Source organism: Penicillium cataractarum, assembly GCF_028827025.1.
Source record: "Penicillium cataractarum strain IBT 29864 chromosome Unknown utg000008l, whole genome shotgun sequence".
Classification (NCBI taxonomy): domain Eukaryota; kingdom Fungi; phylum Ascomycota; class Eurotiomycetes; order Eurotiales; family Aspergillaceae; genus Penicillium; species Penicillium cataractarum.
This window is the reverse complement of record NW_026622744.1, coordinates 1,459,009-1,481,673: the sequence shown is the minus strand read 5'-3', so window position 1 is coordinate 1,481,673 and position 22,665 is coordinate 1,459,009. Positions and strand designations below refer to the sequence as shown.

General features: G+C 50.3%; 8 protein-coding genes across 8 annotated transcripts; 5 read left to right on the top strand and 3 right to left on the bottom strand.

Moving 5' to 3' along the window:
- Nucleotides 1-1,590: 1,590 nt before the first annotated feature.
- N7496_009661 (uncharacterized protein) lies at nt 1,591-3,387 on the top strand (the record flags this gene model as incomplete). The annotated part of the gene is made up of 4 exons (XM_056702574.1): nt 1,591-1,657; nt 1,712-2,910; nt 2,966-3,070; nt 3,139-3,387. The coding sequence occupies 4 exons, from the start codon at nt 1,591-1,593 to the stop codon at nt 3,385-3,387; spliced, it is 1,620 nt and encodes a 539-aa protein (XP_056551574.1).
- Nucleotides 3,388-3,445: 58 nt separating this feature from the next.
- N7496_009660 (Zn(II)2Cys6 transcription factor) lies at nt 3,446-4,870 on the bottom strand (the record flags this gene model as incomplete). Its single annotated transcript, XM_056702573.1, has 1 exon — nt 3,446-4,870. One exon carries the CDS (start codon nt 4,868-4,870, stop codon nt 3,446-3,448), a length of 1,425 nt encoding a protein of 474 aa, XP_056551573.1.
- A 1,875-nt stretch (nt 4,871-6,745) lies between these two features.
- Nucleotides 6,746-8,166, top strand: N7496_009659 (uncharacterized protein; the record flags this gene model as incomplete). The annotated part of the gene is made up of 2 exons (XM_056702572.1): nt 6,746-6,882; nt 6,945-8,166. 2 exons carry the CDS (start codon nt 6,746-6,748, stop codon nt 8,164-8,166), a joined length of 1,359 nt encoding a protein of 452 aa, XP_056551572.1.
- Nucleotides 8,167-8,425: 259 nt separating this feature from the next.
- On the top strand, nt 8,426-9,661 carry N7496_009658 (putative PP-loop ATPase superfamily protein; the record flags this gene model as incomplete). Its single annotated transcript, XM_056702571.1, has 1 exon — nt 8,426-9,661. The coding sequence occupies one exon, from the start codon at nt 8,426-8,428 to the stop codon at nt 9,659-9,661; it is 1,236 nt and encodes a 411-aa protein (XP_056551571.1).
- Nucleotides 9,662-10,422: 761 nt separating this feature from the next.
- On the bottom strand, nt 10,423-14,944 carry N7496_009657 (putative Ras guanyl-nucleotide exchange factor RasGEF; the record flags this gene model as incomplete). The annotated part of the gene is made up of 7 exons (XM_056702570.1): nt 10,423-10,826; nt 11,433-11,508; nt 11,574-12,002; nt 12,059-13,482; nt 13,952-14,137; nt 14,270-14,594; nt 14,687-14,944. 7 exons carry the CDS (start codon nt 14,942-14,944, stop codon nt 10,423-10,425), a joined length of 3,102 nt encoding a protein of 1,033 aa, XP_056551570.1.
- A 1,855-nt stretch (nt 14,945-16,799) lies between these two features.
- On the bottom strand, nt 16,800-17,405 carry N7496_009656 (uncharacterized protein; the record flags this gene model as incomplete). The annotated part of the gene is made up of 2 exons (XM_056702569.1): nt 16,800-17,331; nt 17,401-17,405. 2 exons carry the CDS (start codon nt 17,403-17,405, stop codon nt 16,800-16,802), a joined length of 537 nt encoding a protein of 178 aa, XP_056551569.1.
- Nucleotides 17,406-17,922: 517 nt separating this feature from the next.
- On the top strand, nt 17,923-19,723 carry N7496_009655 (Zn(II)2Cys6 transcription factor domain-containing protein; the record flags this gene model as incomplete). The annotated part of the gene is made up of 4 exons (XM_056702568.1): nt 17,923-17,994; nt 18,065-18,604; nt 18,654-18,794; nt 18,860-19,723. 4 exons carry the CDS (start codon nt 17,923-17,925, stop codon nt 19,721-19,723), a joined length of 1,617 nt encoding a protein of 538 aa, XP_056551568.1.
- A 358-nt stretch (nt 19,724-20,081) lies between these two features.
- Nucleotides 20,082-21,205, top strand: N7496_009654 (NifU family protein; the record flags this gene model as incomplete). The annotated part of the gene is made up of 3 exons (XM_056702567.1): nt 20,082-20,369; nt 20,442-20,981; nt 21,062-21,205. The coding sequence occupies 3 exons, from the start codon at nt 20,082-20,084 to the stop codon at nt 21,203-21,205; spliced, it is 972 nt and encodes a 323-aa protein (XP_056551567.1).
- Between the last annotated feature and the right edge of the window lie 1,460 nt (nt 21,206-22,665).

Genomic DNA, 22,665 nt, shown 5'->3' with positions numbered 1-22,665 from the left:
CGGGATCCTTGAATTTGTGAATTTCCATCTGTAGCCCCATCACCTCCCAGTCCCCCAGCTCAAAACGCTGCCCATGTTGCCCAGTTCCTCGTGAATTCGGCAGATCTGCTGGTCTGGTGGTTGGATACTACTGATTTGATGTTCCCGTTAAAGCTTCCCGGCATTTGATCTACTCAGCAAGACTGTCGCTTATCGTTTTGAGGATATCCACCATGATCGGGGTGGGGGGTTCGAATGGGAGCAACAGAGGGCTTTCGTTTGCCAGAGTTGGAGTCTTGACCTACGAGCAGCTCTGGAAACCACGGACTAATTGACAAAATTCTGTTCTCCCTATTCTTTCGAAAAACAAGGATTGGCATGGGCTTCAGATGCTTTGTGTCGTAGGTCAATGTTCAAACAAATAGTCGGGCGGTTTGGCCGGGAAGAACCAGTTCTACGTTCTCGAAAACCATAATTCCGGCTCGAGGCAACATATTGAAAACTAAGATAGTCGGTACTGAGAGCCAACAAAAGTTCCCATGTAAACTCATTTCTCGCAATGAAACCGTCAATGCTCTTGTTCGAGTAAAGAAAGCTTGACCCTCTTAACGGAGATAGGTACACGTACCGATGGCCATCCAACCGAAGGATCGAATACCTCAACCAGGAAGCTTTCTGGGGAACGCCACTGAAGTAATACAAAATTCAACCACCAAAGCAATAGAATGGATGCCCGATTCCAACCAGGCTCCAAATTTAATCAAGAACGGTTGCACCTAGGCAATGAGCTCGCAAAGCACTGGGGAGGATTTCCCCCTCATGGAAGATACCGAAGCGATATCCCGCCCGGCGTCAAATCATGCTGGTTTAAATATTTTGTTAAATTGTTCCCGGTTTCAGCCAATAGCTGTGGATAGGAATCGCCCTCTGACAGATGTATTCAGGTGGTCTGATTGAGATCGTTCACGAACGAGTGGTCATCAAAGTATCCTTCTGGATGGGTTCTGGCCTGTTGGATTTCGGTGTGAAAGAAAGTAGCCTCTGGCATAGTTATTCTCAGTTAGACACTTTGAAACGTTGTTTAAAATAGGTAAGTCCAACCAGGAAACTCAAGCCGAGGGCTTGCCCTCGAAAAAGTGTATCCCTCAGTTACGCGGAATAAAGTCCGCCAGAGCATCCAGATTGTATGAGTGCCAGTCTCAACGTACGTAGACTAAACCGTGCCTCCCTGACTCCTTACTGGCCCCCGCTGATCAGTGAGGAGAGCTATCGAAAGTTTACTGGCCAAGATAAGCGGGGGTGGATCATGTCCATCTATCTTTCATGCCAAGCCGGCCTGTTTCGTGCCTCCTGATTCGCCTTGAGGCTATCATCGTCTAGCTTTCTCCACTCAGCCCTTCGACACCCGAAGAGAGATAACGTTCTCGGTTGCGAGTGTATCTCCGCACGCTCAAACATGTCGGCTCGTGAGGAGGCGATTTCACGAGAGGTCTTTAAAGGCCATGGCCGGCCGCGGGGATGAGGCAGCGGTGCCCTTTTCACCGGCTTAACGTTTAATCTGAATTCAAGTTTTTTTTACATCGCCCCTTGTGTGATCATATTGCTTCCAGGATGGTGAATGGGCATGATGATCGAGATGAGACCTTTTGGGCACCGGGAACAGTCACCCTCGAAGATGGTAGCTCAAGTTCCTCTCCAATCTGAGCAAGTCCATATTGACTGATCAATGTAGTTCACCGGACCAGCGACCAGCTTGTCCTTTTTCCTACGCCCTCGGCCGACCCCAATGATCCCTTGAATTGGTCAACTGCTCGAAAGATCCTAAATTATACCCTTGTCAGCTTCTTCGTCCTGTGGACCTTCGTTCAACTGGACATAGGGTTCACAGCATGGGGCCCTATGGAAGAAGAGCTTGGTTTCTCCGTCGATATTCTCAATGCTGGCGCGGCAGTCAATTATGGCGGGTTGGCTATTGGATGCTGCTTTTTCATTCCACTCGTCCATAAATACGGTCGCCGACCGATCTATCTATTCAGTACAGCGCTGCAACTTGCATCCTGCATTTGGCAGGCGAAGACCTACAGTGTTGGTAGCTTCATGGGCGCTAATCTGATCTCTGGACTGGGTGGTGCTATATCTGAGGTCATCGCGCAAATTACCGTCGCAGATATGTTTTTTGTCCACCAACATGCTACCATGAACGAATGGTTTGTTATATTCCAGTCTGCAGGGGCGTTCCTTGGACCCGTTGCATCCGGTTATATCGTTGACTCGCAAGGATGGCGGTGGATGTGGTGGTGGTGTGTGATATTTTTCGGTATCACCTTACTCTGCGTCCTCTTTCTATTCGAGGAGTCCAAGTTTGTGCCTGTCCTCAACGGTCAGAGCGTCATGCCTGCAATTCCCGCTCCTGAGACTGAGCTGCCGGATGACTCCAAGGCGAAGTCTGCTGGTGATAGCAAAGCCGCGACTGAACAAGTGGCCGCCAGTCGGGTTGCAACTAATCTGGATATCAAGCCAAAAACATACTTTGAAAGGATGGCTCTCTTCACGCCAACCGATGAATCGCTGCTCCCTCATTTCTGGCAGCCAATTGAGACACTATTCACATTCCCGGCTGTAACATATGCTGCTATCACTTACGGCTCCACCCTCGGTATATTCGCAATAATGACGTCATTACAAGCGTCGTACATGTTGCTACCGCCATACAACTTCGACGCGATTGGCATTGGTCTCATGAACCTGGCACCATTTGTTGGCGCTGTTCTGGGCTTCCCTGTTGGTGGTTACCTGAGTGACAAATCCATCCTGTGGCTTTCCAAGAAGAACGGTGGTATCTATGAGCCCGAACAGCGTCTCTGGTTGGCCCTTCCTACTGTAATACTAGGACCGGCATCGATTTTGCTATTTGGCCTTGGCCTTGCCTACGTATGGTCAATTATAGCTTCTCCTCGCAATTGAACAGTCAGCTAACATTTCTCAGGGCGTACATTGGTCCTGCCTCGCTGTCGGCTTCGGTGTTTTCGGTTTTACGCTGTCTTCTATTAGTGGTGTCTCGCTTTCCTACCTCATGGATTGTTATCAGGATGTAAGTATCTCTCAAATTTTCGCCGTTGCTTTCTGTGCCTTCTGTACGCTAACCCCATCGTCTACAAGATCATTGGCGATGCTCTGGTAGGGGTTATTTTTATGCGAAATATCATTTCTGTGATTATCTTGTTTGTCATCACGCCATGGGTCAATGGCATGGGTATGCAGAACCTCCACATCCTCGCAGCGGTGGTAGCCTTCTTCCTGTATCTCATTCCAGTGCCTCTGCTCATCTGGGGGAAGAAGGCCCGAGTCGCGACTGCTGCACGTTATCGGAAAATGGCTGCGAACCAAATCGGTCGCCGAACAGTCTGAGGCTATGTCAATCTTATGATCCTTAATACATTTTCATACATAAACCTTATTTCTTTCATCATTTTGCTTCTGTATTAGGTACATATTTGCTAAGCTCAAACCAGTAGAACGGAATACCAGTATCTCTGGCCTCCCACACGGAAGTTACCGTAGCTTTGAAACGGATTTGCGTCTGTTTCGAGAACGTGATTATTTGTGTGCTCCGCTCCATTGCTATCGCCCTTGCTTCTCTATCCATAATCTCAAAACAGGCAGCCAGGTATGCAAGCGATGTGCACGGAATCGAGTGATTTGTAAGACGAATTACTGTTTCGAACTCAGTTGCAATCGCTTGAGACAATCGAAGCGCCTCTCCATTCTGCTGCCCAAATGGATAATTCAAGCGGTGTATTATTAGGAGGGCAGTGAACCGAAGGATTTTAGCCTGTGCCATCATGGTCGCCACTTCAATATGGGTAAATCGCTGAAGAAAGTCCCCTGGCTGTAGCGGTTGCCATTGTTCCACGGCGAGCTTTATTTCATTCAATCGGCGTAATAATTCGGGGTTCTCTGCCATAGCACCATCTCCAAGCAAATTGCTTACTTCGGCAATATCATAGAAGTAGGAGAGCATTGATGAGCTAAGGCCGAGATAACGGTCGACAAAACTTTCCCTATCGTTCACTCTCAAAGTGGGAACGTGAGATCGCAAAAGGCAATCAAATGTCTCTGCAGTGACAAGGCACATCAAGAAGTCCATCAATGATGGGTCTAGGCCCAATAAATCGGGGTGCTGGGTTTTGATAAGACTCAAAGTGAAATGTGATATCAGGAAGGGCTGGCCGTTCTCCACATGCATTGCAAAAGTCAGCAGTGCAACACCAAGTACGAGTGCGGTCACCAAATCTTGTTGAGTGTTGATCTTGAGTGATCGGAGAGATGAAACAGCTAATGCTGCTCGTCGATGTCCAACTTCCAACCCGTTTTGGGCATACTCATCATATTGATCACCGACAAGGGCAGCTGCGCATGCTACACTTGCGTTTCTGAGAATAGCCTGTGATGGTTGCATGAAATTTTGAAGGAATGATGAATGATGAGACTCGTGGAAACTGGTTCCGACAAGAAATTTGGCCAGAGGCGAGGGCGCCGTGATGTTTCTCATTAGATTCAAAAAATGCCGCTCCCAGTCATCAAGGTCAGACAAAAGTGCCGAGTTGATGGCCAATCTGGAATTGTAAGAGAGGAAGGAGATCTTCAAGTGATCTTTATCGGAGATTTCACCATGAGCTGTTACAAATCTGGTTTTACTTGGAACAGTATAAGTTACCTCTCTCAAGACCTGAGGCTTCCTGCCAGTCTTTGCAGCGTTTCTAGTTGTTCGACACTTGTGTCCCAGTCTGTCACATCTCTCGCAAGAAGTTTCGGTACTCAAACGGCGACATTTTTCCTTGACTGAGTGGCATTGATCACAGGCTCGTTTGATCGGTTTTGAGGCGGGCATTGTGGTTTCTCAGGGTCGACCATAAAATGCGTCGCCATTGGCATGGCTATATTCTTAGATTTTCTAATTCCACGCCGAAGCTCAAGTCAGGCATGATTTTGTTCATTGATCGTTCTTTAGCTTACCGAAGTATACCACCGTTACAGTGTGTAGGTATTCCTGTCAAATATGGGCGTCTTCTCAAATATCGAGGCCTTAATGCCAATGGCCTGACTTGGAGGGGTAGCAAGGAACTGAAAGGATCCAGTTGTGGTGCGGAGAAGACAAGATAGGGTCGGGTGGACCTGACCTTTTCAGTTAGTGTCTACGACACTAACTATTCGGAATTAAAGACTCGAGATTAGACTTTGCGGGGACGCAGAACAGACAGATAAGACACTGCCGAGTCGGCAATTACTGGATGTGGGGTTCCGAGTTGGAGGAAGGCGAGAGACGCTTGACGTTTTGACGGAATATTCTCAGGGCTTAAATATCCATTTTCTTAGGTGGTCTGATCAAGACATGATTTTTTCAGTTGGTCGATCTCATGACTCAATCGAGAGACTATTGCATGTATGAATGTGAAGCTCCTAGTAAAGGTAAATATAAACACACTGGGTACAAGGCAGCATTTTCAAGTCTAGAGAACCTAGCAGTAATCCCCGCTCATCCGGTTATTGAAGTTAACCGCTTCATGCTGCTCTTCACCCGCGAAAGGTCTCTACAGTTGCTGAAGGGATCCGTATCTTCCATGAGCTAAGGTGGGGATAGTTTCTGGGGCTCATGCGTCATTATATCTTCCCAGTCTTTCATACAATGCTTGAATCTAGATCATAGCCCAAGATCTCTGCCGATAAAGCCGCAAGAATAATGCACTTTCCATCATATCGTGAATATTCCCGATCTGGAACTTTCTCGATCCACCCGCCCACATATAAGATAGAATCGTACCATATATTAGTCATGGTGAAACATGAGAAGTCAAATAGTCCAAAACAGGAAGGCATATTTTAGCATTCAACCATGTGAATGGTCAAACTGCGTAATTCGAATTCAGTATATGATCGCCCGATTGAATGATTCAATTTCATCTCGGCATGTGATAATTTGGGACAAAATGTACACACTCAACTTGTTTGAAAGCAAAGTTACTACCCTAGTAGAGGCACTACTTCATAATCTAAAATATTCTCTAGATTCCGGGTTGTCAAGTTCTTTTCCAAGAGCGCGCATAATGCGGAAGCTCCATAGAGCGGTGAGTACTGAGCTCCAACCCTCGATTAGAACATGACAGCCATGTATTCAAGTCACATACATACAGTAATTGATTGGGTGTGAGTCTCTTTGGGGTGAAGAACGCTGCGAGTCAGGGCCCGGGACCCATTGCACCTTGCACAACCAAATACGGCCAACAATCCGACGGGCCTAGGAAACGATCCCAGCAGGACGGCCCGAACACATTGCCACAGACACGGCCAATGGAACATACCATCAATTCCTTATTTATACGCTAGAATGCAAGCACCGACCAATATACGCTATATGAATGGTTCGCGCTCCCAGGATGCCCCCTGCCCCGTTGGTTACACAAGCTGCAAAAACCCCTCATCTTACTGCAGCACGTTGCATGTATCCATTTACGGGCCATTTCGGATCCTTGATGGTTTTCTTCATATCGCTTTGAACTATCGTCATTTGCAGAATTCTCATGTCTTTCCCGTATTCTGGACCACCTCAAAAGCTGCATACCTTACATGTACTCGCACGACTATATATCTCCACCGAAGACCCACCTGGGCTTTCCATTATGATGGGTCCCCTCCATTTGCACACATGTTTTTCCCTGGCTTCTCATAAAAACCTTACAGAGTAAAAGCAAATCTGATATCAGCAATTATGGTATGGGACTACTATAATGGCAAAATATTGTTCGTCACTGGTGGGACAGGGTTTATTGGCACAGGTATACTATATCGACTTTTAACTCAATCAACTCCGGAACACATTTACGTGCTTTGCCGGGGTGGCTACTCGTGAGTACCATCAAATAAGCGCAAACCTTTATCAACCACTAAATAGGTTTTTTTTTTTTTAGAAAAGCGGAGTCAAAATGGAAGAGCATGCTGCCAGCATCTATCGCGGAGACTCTTACCCGAAGCAACTGCGTGACGGTTCTGGACGGAGAATTGGGGGACACTGCCACTATGAGTCTTGAAGATGAAACATTGCAAATGCTGAAAAGAAGAGTTCACGTTTTCATTCATGCTGCGTGCTCAATCGAGCTGAAGAAGTCTCTCCGAGAACTGTCTTACACAGTCATTGCGCCAACACTCTGTCTTGCAAATTACGCTCTAAAATTTCCGAATCTCGAGAAATTCGTCTTTATTTCAAGCGCCTATGTCAATGCACATTTATGGAAAACGAGCGAGTCTTCCGATGTGGCGGTCGAAGAGCGAGTATATTCTCTTGATAGGAAAGGCGAAGACCCCTACGAAAGCGCACCCGAAATCTGGAGAGAAGTCCAAAAGAACGGTACATCGCATGAATTCGAGACCCACGACTTCCCTTGGCCCTATGCATATGCCAAACACCTAGCTGAGCGACTGGTTCTACAAAAGGCTTCTGAGAAGGATGCCCTGGACAAGATACTCATCATCCGGCCGTCAGTTATTGGTCCAGCAGAAGAGATCCCATATCATGGATTCACTTCGTACTCGACGCCATCGACAGCCTGTGCAGCTGCTTACGCCTTGCACCCGGGCCGAAAGATAATTCTTGCAACGCGCTGTGACCAACCCGACCAAAATGCTACGATTGACGAGGTTGGAGTGGATCTCGTAGTTGATCGGACCTTGCTCCATATTGCCTGTGGCACAAGTGGATGCGTCCATGCAGTTAGTGGCGAAAAGAGAAGACTGCGCCTGGAAGACTGGTGGAATGCGTTCAAGAATGAGCGTCGTCTGCCTTGGAATGTGAAACCCATCTGGACCAACGAGGATTGGCATTCCTCCAACTTGCACCAGATGGCTCGAAACTTCAAGATCATTGGGACATCATTCGCCTTTGCAGAAGATAAGACTGATCAAGTGGTCAAGTCACTTAGCTCGGAAGAGCTGGAGCACCTCAAACTGTTTACAGATCGCTCTCAGCCTTATCATCATTCCCTCATCCACCGCAGACATCATATACACCATTTGGCTAAAGAGATGATCAAGAAGAACAAACTGCCAGTGCCGGTGTTTATGACTGGATTGTTTTGCAGAAAGGGAAAGCCACCGCACCACTATCGGACTCAAAGTCAAAAACTTGCTGTATAACTTGCGATGGCTGCTTCTACAAGTTGTCCTCTATTATTTTCGGGATTGTATCTGTTCGTTTCTTTATTTGCAGATACTGAGAATTCGATTGTCCATACTTATCAGCTAGTCACTTCAAAATCTTTTTTATGTAGTCTCGGAGAATGAGGCGGTGGCTGTTTACTTCCCACTCGCCAGTTCGTCACGCACGGACCATGCGGGGAAAATAAATTCTTTTCTTTGCCCCTCACCATTGATCCAAACAACCACATTAAACACCATGGCTCCAACGGCGTGTTTCAACTGCAAGGAGGCCCGGGCGGTCATCATTCGCCCAAAGAACCGACACAAGCTCTGCCGAGCGTGCTTCCTTGAAGTATTCGAAACCGAAGTCCACGAGACGATCATCGGCACAAACCTATTCTATCCCGGAGAACGAGTAGCGATCGGCGCCAGCGGTGGCAAGGACAGCACTGTACTCGCCGCGGTACTGAAGACCCTTAACGAGCGATACAGATACGGGCTCGACCTATGTCTCCTCTCCATCGATGAGGGAATCCGCGGCTATCGCGACGATAGCCTGGAAACCGTGAAGCGCAATGCGGTGCAGTACGATATGCCCCTAGAGATTCTGGGATATGGTGAACTTTATGGGTGGACGATGGATCAAGTGGTGGCACAAATTGGAAAGAAAGGAAATTGCACATACTGTGGTGTCTTCCGGCGACAAGCTCTTGATCGGGGAGCTGCCAAATTGGGTATCAAGCACGTTGTGACTGGCCACAATGCAGACGATGTCGCGGAGACTGTCATGATGAACCTTCTTCGCGCCGACTTGCCTCGGTTATCTCGAGGAACGAGTATCGTGACTGAATCCGGCGCATCGGATATCAAACGCAGTAAACCACTCAAGTACGCTTACGAGAAAGAAATCGTGCTTTACGCCCATCACCGCCAACTTGATTACTTCTCAACCGAGTGTATCTACTCACCAGAGGCATTCCGTGGCAGCGCGCGAACCCTGATTAAAGACCTGGAGAAGATCCGGCCCAGTTCGATCTTAGATATTGTGAAGAGTGGCGAGGATATGGCTGCCCTCGTACCCCGAGAAGTCAACCAGAGCGGCAAGAAGTGCGGATCGACTGCGGCGGCTGAAGATGATGTCGGCGGCTGTGGAAGTCAGAACGGACGTACCAGTGGTGGTGAGATGGCCGCTATGGAGAAGGAACTGGCTGAAAATGAGTCTGCCGAGTCCCGTGAGACCGAGATTCGCCTACCCAAAGGCCCGCCTTCGAGTGTCCATCTGCAAAAGACTGTCAAGAAACAAACTTTGGGTCACTGCGAACGCTGTGGATATCTCTCAAGTCAGCGTATCTGCAAAGCATGCAATCTCTTGGATGGCCTGAACCGGAATCGGCCCAAGACTGCGATCGAAGTCAGTGTCGGCTTGGAAGATGAGGAGATCAGCTCCACGCTCATGAGGCAGATGGAACGGACTGAATTGACCAACAGTTAAACGGTCCTTGATTGCTTATGACTATCATTTCCGGGCCATTATATTGCCCTGCCCACCCTATATAATGCTTCATCGCAAAGGCACTCGAGGGTAACCTTCCACAGTCTGGGAGCTGCTGCCTCAGCCTCAGCCGCTACAGTCTCATTGCTGAGCTACTGCGGCCTCGTCAGACATGAATACACAGGCACTTCATGTGAGACGAAGCACATCCCATTAGTTGGAACACGACGCCCGACGAGGTTCTGGTCATACCGCCAATGTTCACGGCCTTTGAAGAGGACGGAACACATGATATCGCCAATAGAGGCCCCTGCAATACTGCGGGACTCAACTCGATACAGGAGTAGCAGATGGGCAACTACATGTTTCTCAGCGATAATTAGAGATCCCAATACACCTCAAAAATGCTTCTACATTTTAATTGTACATTGTTCAATAGTATACAAGCCCAACAAAAAAAAAGACATAACGCCGATGCCATTCAAATTTTGTACAAATCCAACCCCGAGAACTGCCCATTTTCAGGCCATGGAGAATAATACATCACCGCCAGGGCTTCCATGCACAATCCGCCATCGTTCAATCTGACAGACAGTCCATGTGAGGGAGGATTTCGGACAGCCAGGGCTGATTCACCGAACAAGTCCCTCGTAGCTTGCTCCCAAGAAGCCGCTATTAACGATCTCGGTCATCTCGATTATATTGAGCAGCCGCAGAGGATGTAAAAAGTCCAGCGCTCAAGAATCAGGAGAATCATCCAATCACTCCTTTTGACCCTTCGCCTCCTCCGAGTTATGCAACTCAGGCAAATCAAACCCAACCCGTCGAGCCGTCAACCGAATCTTCTCCTCCTCATCCATACTCATGCCGGGGTTATACCGCTCCAGCAACTCCGTGTACGTGCGCTGCGCCTTCGCATACTGCGCCAACTGCTCCGCCTCCTGAATGCGGAGCGTGTGTTCCTCCGGACTCGACGGGATTGAGAAGACGCTTGGTTGCGTGGAAGACGCGATGGTGGAGGTGTGTGAGGGGGTGGGCGCGGATGCTGTGGAGGGTGTTTGTTCTTGGGAGCGGAAGAGGGCGCGGAGGCGTTGGTGGAGGGGGGAGGGGGTGGATGGGTTTGCGCGTGGGAGTTCGCGGAGGAGGGCACGGTAGGCGGAGCGCGCTTGGTGGGTGAGTGGTTGGGTCATTTTGGAGTTTGTTGGCTGGAAGTTTGGGTTAGGATGAATGATTGAGGTCTGATATGTAGATTTCGGGGAGATTATTTGATGGAGTTCACGTGATCAGGGGACTATGCGGACCTGGGACCTGGGAGGTACCAGTGTACGAGGGTAACATCGGCTCAGTAACTAGAGCGAGGGGTTTTCAATTCTGGAGTTATTGTGCTCTACTTGAATTTAATGAGGAAAATAGCAGAATATGTCCAGAGGTAGAGATTCTTCTCCGCACCACATCGTGGCTTCATCATCACCGTTACCACGAAAGCGCACTATGTACAAAACAAGCATCATATCGAAGCTTCGGGTCAACACCTCGCTCCAGGTGTCATCTTGCTCATGCCGTGGGTTCCATTCCAAAAAGAGCATGCTAATAGAGAGTGAAAGAAAAACATGTTTGAACCAATATACCGATCATGGGAGCGTAGCGACGTGAGATGGGGGTATGGCGATCAAATGGTTGATAGAGAGATATGTAGATAAGTTGGACAGATACCAAACTGAGTGTACAGTCGAGAGGTAAATCTTGACCTATGTTGCGGGGGACTAAGCACGTAGCCAGGCGAACTTTTTACGGCCGGTTTCCCCCCCAGTTGAAGGTTCGAGTTGCAAGCTGCGAGCATAGAGATCCTTTTCAAAGCAAGTTAGTTACGTTGCAAAGTTTGGAAAAAGCCGTGGATATTTCAAAAGCATACCTCTTCATCGCCGGAGAGTTTCGAATCGAGAATCAACCGCTCCACATCGTCATATTTCTGAGCTTGGGGATGAGGACTCTTCTGGCTTCGTTGAATGCCAATAACCACCTCTCCCATGACCTCGAATTTCTTCCAATTGATTCGAGATTTGCTTTCGCCCAAAAAGGTTCTATTTCCTTCTTCCGCAGAGACCAGGTCGCGACGGTGAAGGGGGAGGAAGGGGATACGTTCAGAGAAAGAGTTATCCCATGCTAGTCGGTAGGCGGAGTGACTGCGTGAGGTACTCATGAGAATGACCAGTCGCATGAACTCTTTTTGGCTAGCGACTGGAATCAACTCCCTGGTCTGAGTGAGTCGGTGAACAGGAGTGCCATTAATAGCTGCGATCACAGCACCGAGGGCGTTGTAATTGTTTTGGCGGCGCAGTTTCTAAAAAAAAAATCAGCCATCATGTCACTTTCCAGGCCCTACGAACAGACACGTACCACTGCAATGCTCATAAACTTCTCCAGGCACCTTGCTCGGTGCTTGGGTTTATCACGAAGGAGAATCATACTAGCCACGAAGAATGCCACATGGTTGAACTGCTTGATCATCCGATTGACATTTTGCAAGCTTCTGATCTTGTCTTTGTCCACACCAGAGATACTGACGTGGCGCACAAGATCGCGAGGGCGGAATGAATTGTACATAATCCAGTCAATCCGGGTCAATTCCCGAGCGAATTCTTCATCTGGTGTCTCCATGAAGTACCGCCACTGGATCTTGCTGAGTGAAGTCCGCCCAGTCATTTCGAGGCGCAGAGCTTCCTTTTGAGCAGCCTCCACTGTCAAGAGAGTGAAGGATTGGTTCATAGTGCTGGAGGGTTTGTCGGTATTTGAGGAGATAGAAAGGGTTCCGGAAAGACGAGAGGTAGACTCGTGTGGCCCCTCACTCAGGTCAAGGGCGCTCATACTGCTGTAAATGGGGTCTTCTTCAACTTCATCATCTTCATCATCGTCATAGGTACCGGTCATGAAAGGAACGGGGGAGCTTCGGCCGGAGTTATCGAAGAAGGTCTCAGTAAAGGCTGATTCGTCAACCTCACCGTCACTGAAAGCCCACCCGATATCGTCGTCCTCGGCATTTGTGTCGAGGTATGATCCGATTTCCTTTGCGGCAAACATGTAGAAATGGCTTTTTTCAAGAGTCGTAACAAATTCGTTGATGCGTTTTTTAGTTTTGAGATTGGCAAAATCGCCAGGGTATTCAGAAGCCCAGGAGGCGATCACATTTAGTAGGCGCAATTGATCAGCCATACGGGCGAGCTGGTCCACGTTGCTGGATTCATTTTTTTCAAAGCGACTGATCAATGCATTGAGCAGGGTAGCCGGGGCAGCGAATTTTCGATAGAGGCAGAGGAAGATGGCACTGAATTTGGAGTCTTGCTTCGACATGGGCAAAGCGACCAGCCGATCGACGAGTTCGTCAAAGCTTAATCCAAACTCTGCACTCGAATTGCTCTCACTGCTCGGCTTCGGGCGCAAGACGGCCCCGGGGCTGGCGGGGGCTGCCCCATCCTCCATTTCGTCTTCCATATTCAAAAAGCTGTTGAAAGCGTCGGAGCCTCCACTGTGTCGCCAGGTAGGCTGGAGTCGCTGGCGAAGGTGTTCTTGGGTAGGAGAGATATCTCCCTGAGCAGACGGTCGGCGAGGATTCAGCCGCGCGCCAGTTGGCGGAGTTTGCGGTCGGACCGGGTGGGAATTACTCCTGGCATTTCGAGACGAACTGGAAGCATGCTGTTGCGCCAGATTGGATGGGTGGATCTGGTCGGTGGGCAGACGGTGGGCGCCGTTGCCATCGACAGTTCGATCCGAGACCGAATTTGCTGAGCCGCCAGCGGCTCCTGAGAGAATGACGGAAGGAGTTTCTGAATTGGCGCGGGTGTGGTGCCAATCAGGAGGAGAAGGGTTGGGCTGAAAAGAATTGGTGGTCGTCCTCGGCGGGGGAGGGGCGGACGGGGGATGTTGAGGTTGAGCCGACGGGGGAGGAGGAGGATTATTACGGTCAGACGCGGCCAAGTCTGGGCGAATTAAGAGACAAAGTCAGCCGTCACGAAGAGCCAAAACGCCACGAAATTTATCGTGTTCCCCTTCAGCTCTGGTTCTTCTCTCCTTGGGGCTCGTGTCGATCGGTGGACTCTGGACTCTGACAAGAGGGAGGGTAGCGAATTGCTAGGCCCACGACCCACTTAGTCCGCCCTGAGGGGTCAAGGCTCAGCCCATAACAATCCGGTTGACACTCTCCCCAAGGATTGCTAGCGGACCAACAAAGAAGAAACAGAGCTAAAGAGCAGGGAATTTTGGGGGGTGTTTCAAAAAAAAACTATCAGGACTTACCTGCTCGATGACTGATGACGGACCGCAAGACTAGTGCAATGCACATCTGCTGAGACCGTGGTGACTCGGGCGATGTACGGTAGATGTCGTGTCGCTCATGAATCGGACCCAGCTCGTTCTCCTCGGGGAGCTGGTCACATTTGCAGGCAACCATCACGCATGGAACTGTGGTGTCATCCAAGGCGTCTAAATGGGGATCCTCGTGGTCAGCAACGAGGCAACGTACGATAGGTACCGTAATGGATACACCCGAGCTCTAACCAGAGACACCGGCCGGAATGATCGAGATTGGAAAGGCGATTTGGTGAAGGCACATACCTGCAAGTTCAATGGTCTTTTCCAACCTCTCTGGCTGAGTGGCATCATGCAAAAGCAAGACTCCGTCGACGATCGGCGCGGCCGAATTCTTGTTCACCCCGGGCCATACGATATTTAGATCCTGGTCGAAGGTGACTTGCTTCAAATCGATTTCCAACAACCGCACAATGTAAACCGCTCCGTCCAAAGACATCTTCTTTTTCGTGGAAACTGACGATGGTGTGCCCTTCATATCCAATGCAGACTTGATAAAGCTCGTCTTGCCCGCATTGTCTTCTCCAACCACGGCGATTGTCACTTCTGGTAAACTGGACTTGGAGGATTCCTGCGCGCAAAAAGATCACCGTTAGCCAATTGACGGTCAATTCGCGAACCCTATGCGATTTAAACATAATTCGGCCTTGGAAATGACGATACCTCATCACCACGGTGTCGGGACCGCGAACGCTTCGGCGCATCATGGCTCGTGCTCGAGGATCCTTCGTCCTCCTCCAACAAGGTATGTCCGATCTTCGCCGCAGAGCTCGGTCTCCGTCCGGTGTCCAATTTGTATAATTCGCCTGCCGGAGCAGACGAGGTACGGCTTCCTATGCCGGGGCGCTGCGGCACCCCGGGGGGCATTGCCTGCGCTCTATCGCTCGACGCCCGCGCGCGGCGGGACTGTTGGGCACTCATGGCGGCGGAGGCAGCTCGGAAGCAAGGGGGTTGGCTCGGGCCAACGAGGCGCGACTGGGTGGGATCAGGTTATTGCGTGTTTCCGAAGATCTCGCACTGCGTCTCCATTGTCGACTCCGAGACGGGGGAGTGGAGTGATATTCTCAGAATCGGTCGCAAGGCGAGGCGGTCATTCGGGGAGAAAGTCGGGAGGGAACAATGGTTAGGGCAAGCTGATGAATGCCGTGCTTAGTCTGTGATACGATCACGGTAGCGACCGAAGCGATTGATCTTTGGTGTTCAGTTGGAGGGAATAAATTGTGGAGGGAGTCCGGATGTCCGAGGAGATGTTGGCGGGCGTAGAAACCGTGGAACCGGGGGCAGCTGAACCAGGGAAAAGTTGTTCTTCCGATTCCCCAACTATACGAATCGACATCAATTTGAGGAGAAAGTAGAAGTATATGAATAACAACGAAAAATATCCAACACAAGTTCAAAACAGGGACCCCCCTAACTCAAATATAGAAATCCGGCAGGTGGACAGATCATACTCATGCGTATGGAACCTCTGCTCTTTTTTTTCGGCAAGCAGAAGCTGAGAGCTCGGCTCTCATTGGAGTGCACGGTGGCCCCGTTCTCCAGATCTTTCACCCACAATCTGAAACTAGACGCCTCCGGCCTCGTCATTCGTGGAGCATTGATGTCGCCCTGAGCTCGACCGGAGCTGAACTGGGGCTCGACATACTCTTGGTTTCCATACAATCATATGCACCACCGGAGTACTAACAACCACACAAAATATGTCCTCTATCCCCCCCAATATTCCGAATTCTACCCAAGATACACGGATCTACCAAGAGCCTTGTCGTGGCGCCGCCACTACCAGAACCCCACGGCTTACGAAGAGTCAGGGAGCTCGCTTAGTCGACAGGTATCACACGTCCTGCTCGGTGAGTAGTACTTGCTGGTCCAAGAGCCCGTTGTACTTGCTCGTCATGTTGTGATTCCTTCGGACGGCCAAGGCCCAATGACGCTGCAGCGGACGCAATTCGTCATGGGATTCGCCCATTCGACAGGATCCCACTCCATCCTACTGCTCCAGTCTCTTCAGCCGTAGCTGCCGTACAGTACAGCTGCAGGCACTTTCCTCAAGGCCTCACGTCGTGCAGAAATGGGCAGATCAGCATAGCCCGAACGAGCTTGTGCTTCTCCTTTTGGCCCCCTTGAATGGCCCGTTCGGGACAAAGCGCGCGAGGCCCTGGAGAGATCAAAAAAGGGCGGCCGCCCAACCAGACGAGCCGCATAGTCCGTGGACCTTGGTCCCTGTGCCTGCACGAGGGCCGCCGTTGGACTCGTCAACTGCGACGCCCGTGCGAGCCTACGAGGGACGCCGGTGCTGCCGGAGGCTCCAATTTTTCGGTCCTTGTTGACGCCCACTCTTTGGTCTTTTTCGGGGGTCTGGCCGCGCGAGGTCTCCGCCTCAAAAGGTGGACTAGGTAATGGAGACGCTAATGCGGTGCTAACTGCACCGCGAGAACCCACCCACGGCCTCGGTTGCCCGTAAATCACTTGTGGGTTTGGGCCTGTCAGACAGACGACTGTCAGACCAATTCTCGCCGTAGCTATCCTCAACCTTGGGATCATATATTAAACCCCGTTACGCTAGTTTAGGTAAAAATTAGTGTCGCATTGCCTACTTGGCTATCTATTTTACTCCGGAACCCCGCATTGAGGTCAGGTTCCCCGATGCAACTCTGTAATCGTTTCTCTCGTGTCATTGTCCAGCAATGACTAGATATTCAATAGGAAGATAGAATCGGAAGGGAAGAATCCATATGCCAGCCCAAGGAGAGATATCCCCGAAGGTGGATAATCCTCACTCTTGTGATTGAGATTGAGATTGAGCCTGTCGGTCCTTGTTGACCACCGCCAGAAATTCCATAAAGGCCTCTGCTTTGACCCCGGTCTCCATCCCTCCGTCACAATCTTGTCGGAGCTTCCGCACTTTGCCCAGGCCGCGGTTGAATCCCTTTTCCGCAGTCCATGAGCCTCGACTCCGGCGTGAAGGGCCTCGCCCTCCTCGGCCGTAGGGCCTTCCCCTTGTAGGAGGGGTGTACCATTCTTGCCATTCCTCCTCCTGGGTCGCCTGGTATATCTCGCGAAGCTGGCTGCGAAGCTGAGGATAGCGGGAGAATAGCGCTTGAAGCTCCGATGAGCTAGCTATAGCAGCAGCTGAAGCCTCATTCTTCTTACTCGAGGTATTTCCCGCAGTTTCTGGCGTAGTATCGCCATTCTGTAAGGGAGTCGGAGCAGTCGCGTGCGAAGCCGTGGCTTTCGGTTCTTCGTCCGGGGGTGTAGCCTTTGGTGCGCAGTAAATCTTATGTGATTGGGTACAGGCGAGTGAACAGCTAGGGCCAAGGCGATTAGATGGAACGCGGGGTAAAGAAGAATAAACGCCGTGAAAGAATGGCCCTTACCTCATGAGCGAACATGTTGGACAACGATATTTGGACGGTTCTGACGAACAGACCTCGCAGGACCCGGGCATATTGTCGGTTACGACAAGACAAAGAAAGTAAAAACCCGGTCCGCAACGTCTCGCTCACATCTGGCTAGTCAAAGCCGCGAGTCTGTGGAGTGAACGAGGCTCAAGGCTTGCGCAAGATCTTGAATCCTCGCGGGCAAAAATAGAAGAAGCTTGGACGTTATGGGTGCCTCAGGCCAACGAAGGGACCCGCATCATAGCTTCCCAAAACGGACGGTTCGTGCCTCGGGCCACTTTGTTCAGCTTCAAGTGACGCAACCTCCGAGATCCAGCCCATATTGATCATTTAGGCGTCAGCGTCGACCTCGGATGTGGCTTGCTACAGTGTATCACTTGTCTCAAGCATACGTTGTGCTCAAGTGATCACTTGGATCTATGACGAGCACGCCTTGAACGCGGGCAGCCTTGAGTTACATGGCTCCACCGTGGTTGCCGACCCTCATCCCCATGATCCATGAACGCCAAGATGGGTGGTGTTCCATATAAATCCAAGGGGTGCAATACATGCCGACGACGAAAAGTCAGGGTTCGTGCTCCTAGATTCGAAGCTGGGCTGGGAGCCCAAAGCAGAGCATCCAATCCTGACCCCGGTCTAGTGCGATGAGACGAAGCCGGAATGCATGCGATGCGTGAAGAACGGGCATGAGTGCCTGGGCTATGAGAGGCGTCGCGTGTTCATTCAGGGAGCAAGTAAAACCTCGCATACTCTTGCTCATCGACCCCGAGATCCACCAGCAGAGCAATCATCAAGCAGCGAGACATCTAGTTCTAGTTCTCCCGAAGCAGACTCTGATATTCCCTGGTTTGATGTGAATCCTGAGACGCGGATTCAATTTGTGGCCAACTTTGTTGATTGCTTCGAGCCTTCGGCTGTGATTCGAGATGGGAAATATCGCACCTTTACGCATCTTCAGGACACTTTCCCCGGCTTTGTTGGCAGCAGTCCAGTCCTTGATAAGGCCGCGACGGCGCTGAGCGCGGCCTTTCTTGCCAAGACGAAACAAAATAATGATTTACTAACGTACAGTACGAGACTTTATGGCCAAATTCTCCAGACTGTCCATAGCCGGATTCGTTCCGGGCGAAAGTGTGGCCAGGACTTGCTGTTTGCTACAGTGATCTTTCAGATTTACGAGGTATGTCTGATGACAATGTTCAAACGTGACATACTAACATTTACCCAAGTTGGTCAATTGCTCGCCCCTTGGGTTCCGTGCGTGGCTGGCCCACGTTCAAGGAAGCAATGCCATCCTGGCCCAGTATAATAGTCCAAGTCCGCTCAGTGTGACAGAGCATCTATTCCGCCGGCAGTTGAAATTCGTTACGGTAATATCTTCGACTTGCAGTTAGTTCTATTATGGTGATGAATAACTAATATTCCAATTGGCTAGGTGTGCGATGCAGTCGGCATGCGCAAATCTGCGTACAATTACAGCCAATTCTGGCAGAATCCGCCGCCAGAAAACCCCTGGCGAGAACCGGTCGACATTATACTTGATTCTATCATGGAATGTTCGTCACTCATGGAACAAGTTGACAGTCTAATTCAGTCTGGAGACCCGAGTGTGCGAAGGGAATACGAAAAAGGAGAACAATTGCTTGGTTCATGTTTATCCTTTAAAGATCAACTTGATATTGACTTTCGTGGGATGCAAAAAGTGCTTGGGATTCCATGGTCTTTCCCACAACAAGAACCTTTCTGGAGTGAACTTGACCACACCATTCCACAAGATATATTTCCCGACGCCATTGACTATCCGTCTCTCACTTGTTCCGAATCCCATCTACTTTGGTGGACAACTTTTATACTGCTTTACCCTCTCATTGATGAGCTTCTCATATTTCTTGGTCGGCCACGAAGCAATGTTCAATTCACATTGTGGGATGTTCCACCTTCCTATGACCCGGCCGCCTCAACTACCACACTAGTCAACGACCTTCCCGAAGACGTCCTCGCTGTGGCTGAACATTACGCTAACCTGATATGCCGTTCTGCGAAGTTTCTTGTCCAACCTCAAGCGAAAGGCATGGGCGCTCAAATATTGCTTGCTCCGTTCAGTCAAGCAACCCAATTCTATCACAGCCGGGGGGCTACTGATAAGCACCGATGGTGTCAGACAGTGTTCATGTGCCTCCCAAAGCTGGGCTTTGGCATAGCTCCTTTCTTGAAGGATATGATCTGGCCCAAATATGAGGTTGCGACTGCAAAGAAAGCTCAATCGTCCTCGCCAGAATCGGCAGAGTCAAGTAGTTGATATCGATCCACTGGCTGATACGCACCTGCAGGAGGAAATGCCATACCTATAACATATTACATTGTCTCAATAAAATCAAATAAAGCAACGAAGAGATTCTAAAAGCATATACATCTCCCTTTGGCTAACATGTCTTCATCTCAAACAGCACTCCGGTTATCGGCAACTTTATGTGAAAAGCATCTTCTCTGATTGGCCCGTCGGAGAACTTCATTTGTCATCTCCTTCCCCGAGATCACGTGCCTATCAAATTGCGTCAGAGTCCGGGCTCCAGCGCCTCTCAACTTTCCATAAACATCTTTCTTCCGCTGTACATACAGGAATTTGCAACACATATTGTGATTTTGCAACATTCAAAATGTCTATCAGAGCCACTTCAACCAACATGCTCCGACGGGCGCTGGCCAGTGCTCGGTCGACCCCCGTTTCCGAGGCTTGCACTCAAACTGTCCGGCCCACGGCATTCAGCGCATACCGAAATGTGTCCAGCGCTTCGCGTTTGCCTACCATCACAGCTTCAGAGACTCGCCGTCGGCCGACGGTACGACCGCACCAGCAGCCCGTGGTTCAGAATGGTGTCAACGGCATGTCCCCGACCAGCAAGCGAACGATCTTTATTCAGACGGAGAACACACCTAACCCTGATGTATGTTCTATACCCCGTGGTAACGATTGAGAATATTCAAAGTATACTGACAATTCTACTTCGTTCGATCAGGCATTGAAATTCATTCCCAACCACCGCGTCCTTCCCGAGGACTTCCCGACCACTTTCCTCGAATACCTCTCCCCTCGCTCTACGCTCTCTCCTCCACACCCCTCCCCTCTCGCCGCCAAGCTCCTCGATGTCGAGGGTGTTACCTCCGTTTTCTACGGCCCCGATTTCATCACCGTGACCAAAGCCAGCGACGCTCAATGGGCACACATCAAGCCCGAGATCTTCAGCCTGATCACGCAGGCCGTGACTGCCGGCGAGACCATTGTGACGACCGTGGAGAGTGATGGCTCCGAGAGTACACAGGAGGGTGGTGTCAGCGACTCCCTCACCTACGACGAGAACGATGACGAGGTTGTTAGCATGATCAAGGAATTGCTCGAGACTCGCATCCGCCCTGCCATCCAGGAGGACGGCGGTGATATCGAGCTGCGGGGCTTTGAGGATGGTATTGTCATGCTGAAGCTGCGAGGCGCATGCCGGACCTGCGACTCGAGCACCGTGACGTTGAAGAATGGCATTGAGTCGATGCTGATGCACTATGTAAGTTTGCCTTCCCCGGGTTCCATCCGACCCTTGCGCTTCCCACCCGAACGTTTAACTAATATTGTGCGCCATTCTAGATTGAGGAGGTCAAGGGCGTTGAGCAGGTTATGGACCAGGAGGAGGAGATTTCCATGCACGAATTTGCCAAATTTGAAGAAAAGCTGCGCCAGCAGAAGGGTGCCGCTGCCACGGCCGGCTCCTCGATTGACAGCGCCCCATAAGGAGTCCCTCCAACAGCCGCAATACGGAGAATATTTGAATCCGTAATGTCGCAGTGTGGCTTCTCCAAAATCTGTATATTAGTTTATCCCCCATATCCAATACAGCTTGTTAATGCATCAACTCTCCGTCGTAACGATTAACCCTCCGATGCCAACCGAGGCCCCGGGCCTTGTGAAGGCGCTTTCCATCCCAGAATCTAGACTCGCATCTTGGGTCCAGGGACTGCAGTGTAGGCGATGATCTACTGTAGGCAAGTGTGGTCTGGGTCCAACTAGTTATATTAGCGCAGAGGGGAACCCGGACCGTCTGCAGGAGGAAGGGCCCATGGGGTGGTGTTGGCCAGTGAGGCATTTCGGTGGAGTAAATCTCCTGTTCATTGTTGACTCGGGCCCTTTGTATTGTTTTTGAGCATCGTATCTGCACAGAGTACGACAATGTTTCGTCAAGATGTTTTGGGTCTTCTCTATTGCAACTTGCAAGGTATATCCATGATGGCTCGTTGCCCTGATTCCTAGAAATTCAGGCCATCGCGGGGTGGCGGGGCTCTTTCCTTGTTCGCAGCATCTTAGACTTTTCCACAATTACACCGCGTAGTTAGGACAATTAGTATCGATATCTATGATTATGATCGCTATGACAATAATCATTATGATCTTCATTGGAATTATCTCACCATTGATGAATCTACTGGGACATCCTCCGTCGCCCCCCCCCACCTACGTCAACCACCCATACCCATCCCCATAAGGCCCGTGATTTGACACGATGCAGCTCATCCAGTTCCAGCCATAGTCTGGTCTAGTCCCGCTCTTGCCCATGCCAGACCGTCCTCGTGCCATCCCCTCGGCCGTGAGACAGGGAATAAAATAACTTCTCGGTCGGAGGCTCGGGGCGTTGATTGATTCGCCCCGCCGTCCGTGGAAGTAACGCCCGCATGGTGTGCGCCCCCCTCGTCGCTCTGAGAGGGGGAACCAGAAAATAAAATGGGGAGTAAAAAGAAAAGAAAGAAAAGTAAAACTAGGTTGGTGCCGGAGGGGTGGTGGCGGGATTAACTTCTCATTGCCCTATTACTGTGTCTGCAAGGCCAGCTATAGTGGGTAGGTGGGAGAGTTGGACTTGTAGAACTTGTTTTGTATGACGGTGCGTGTGGGCTTTGTGGGACGTTGGTTTACTGTTTACTGCCGATCGTTGGTTGAAGGGGATCTTTGTTCTTGTTTGTTGGATTGAGGGGGAAGGGGGGTTTTAACCTAGTCCTTTGGTTGTTAGAGGTCGCGTGTGAGTAGTATATTCCTGACGGTAACTAGGAGAGGGGGGTTGTGCCTCATTGCCTCTGCTAGGGTGGGGAGAACAAAGGGCTCTAATGCATGAGCTTCCCCCGCAAAATGACGAGCCTAGACGAGATAGAATCATCCGAACGGATTAGCCCCTCTCTTTGGGGGGAAGAGTGGACGACGCCTAT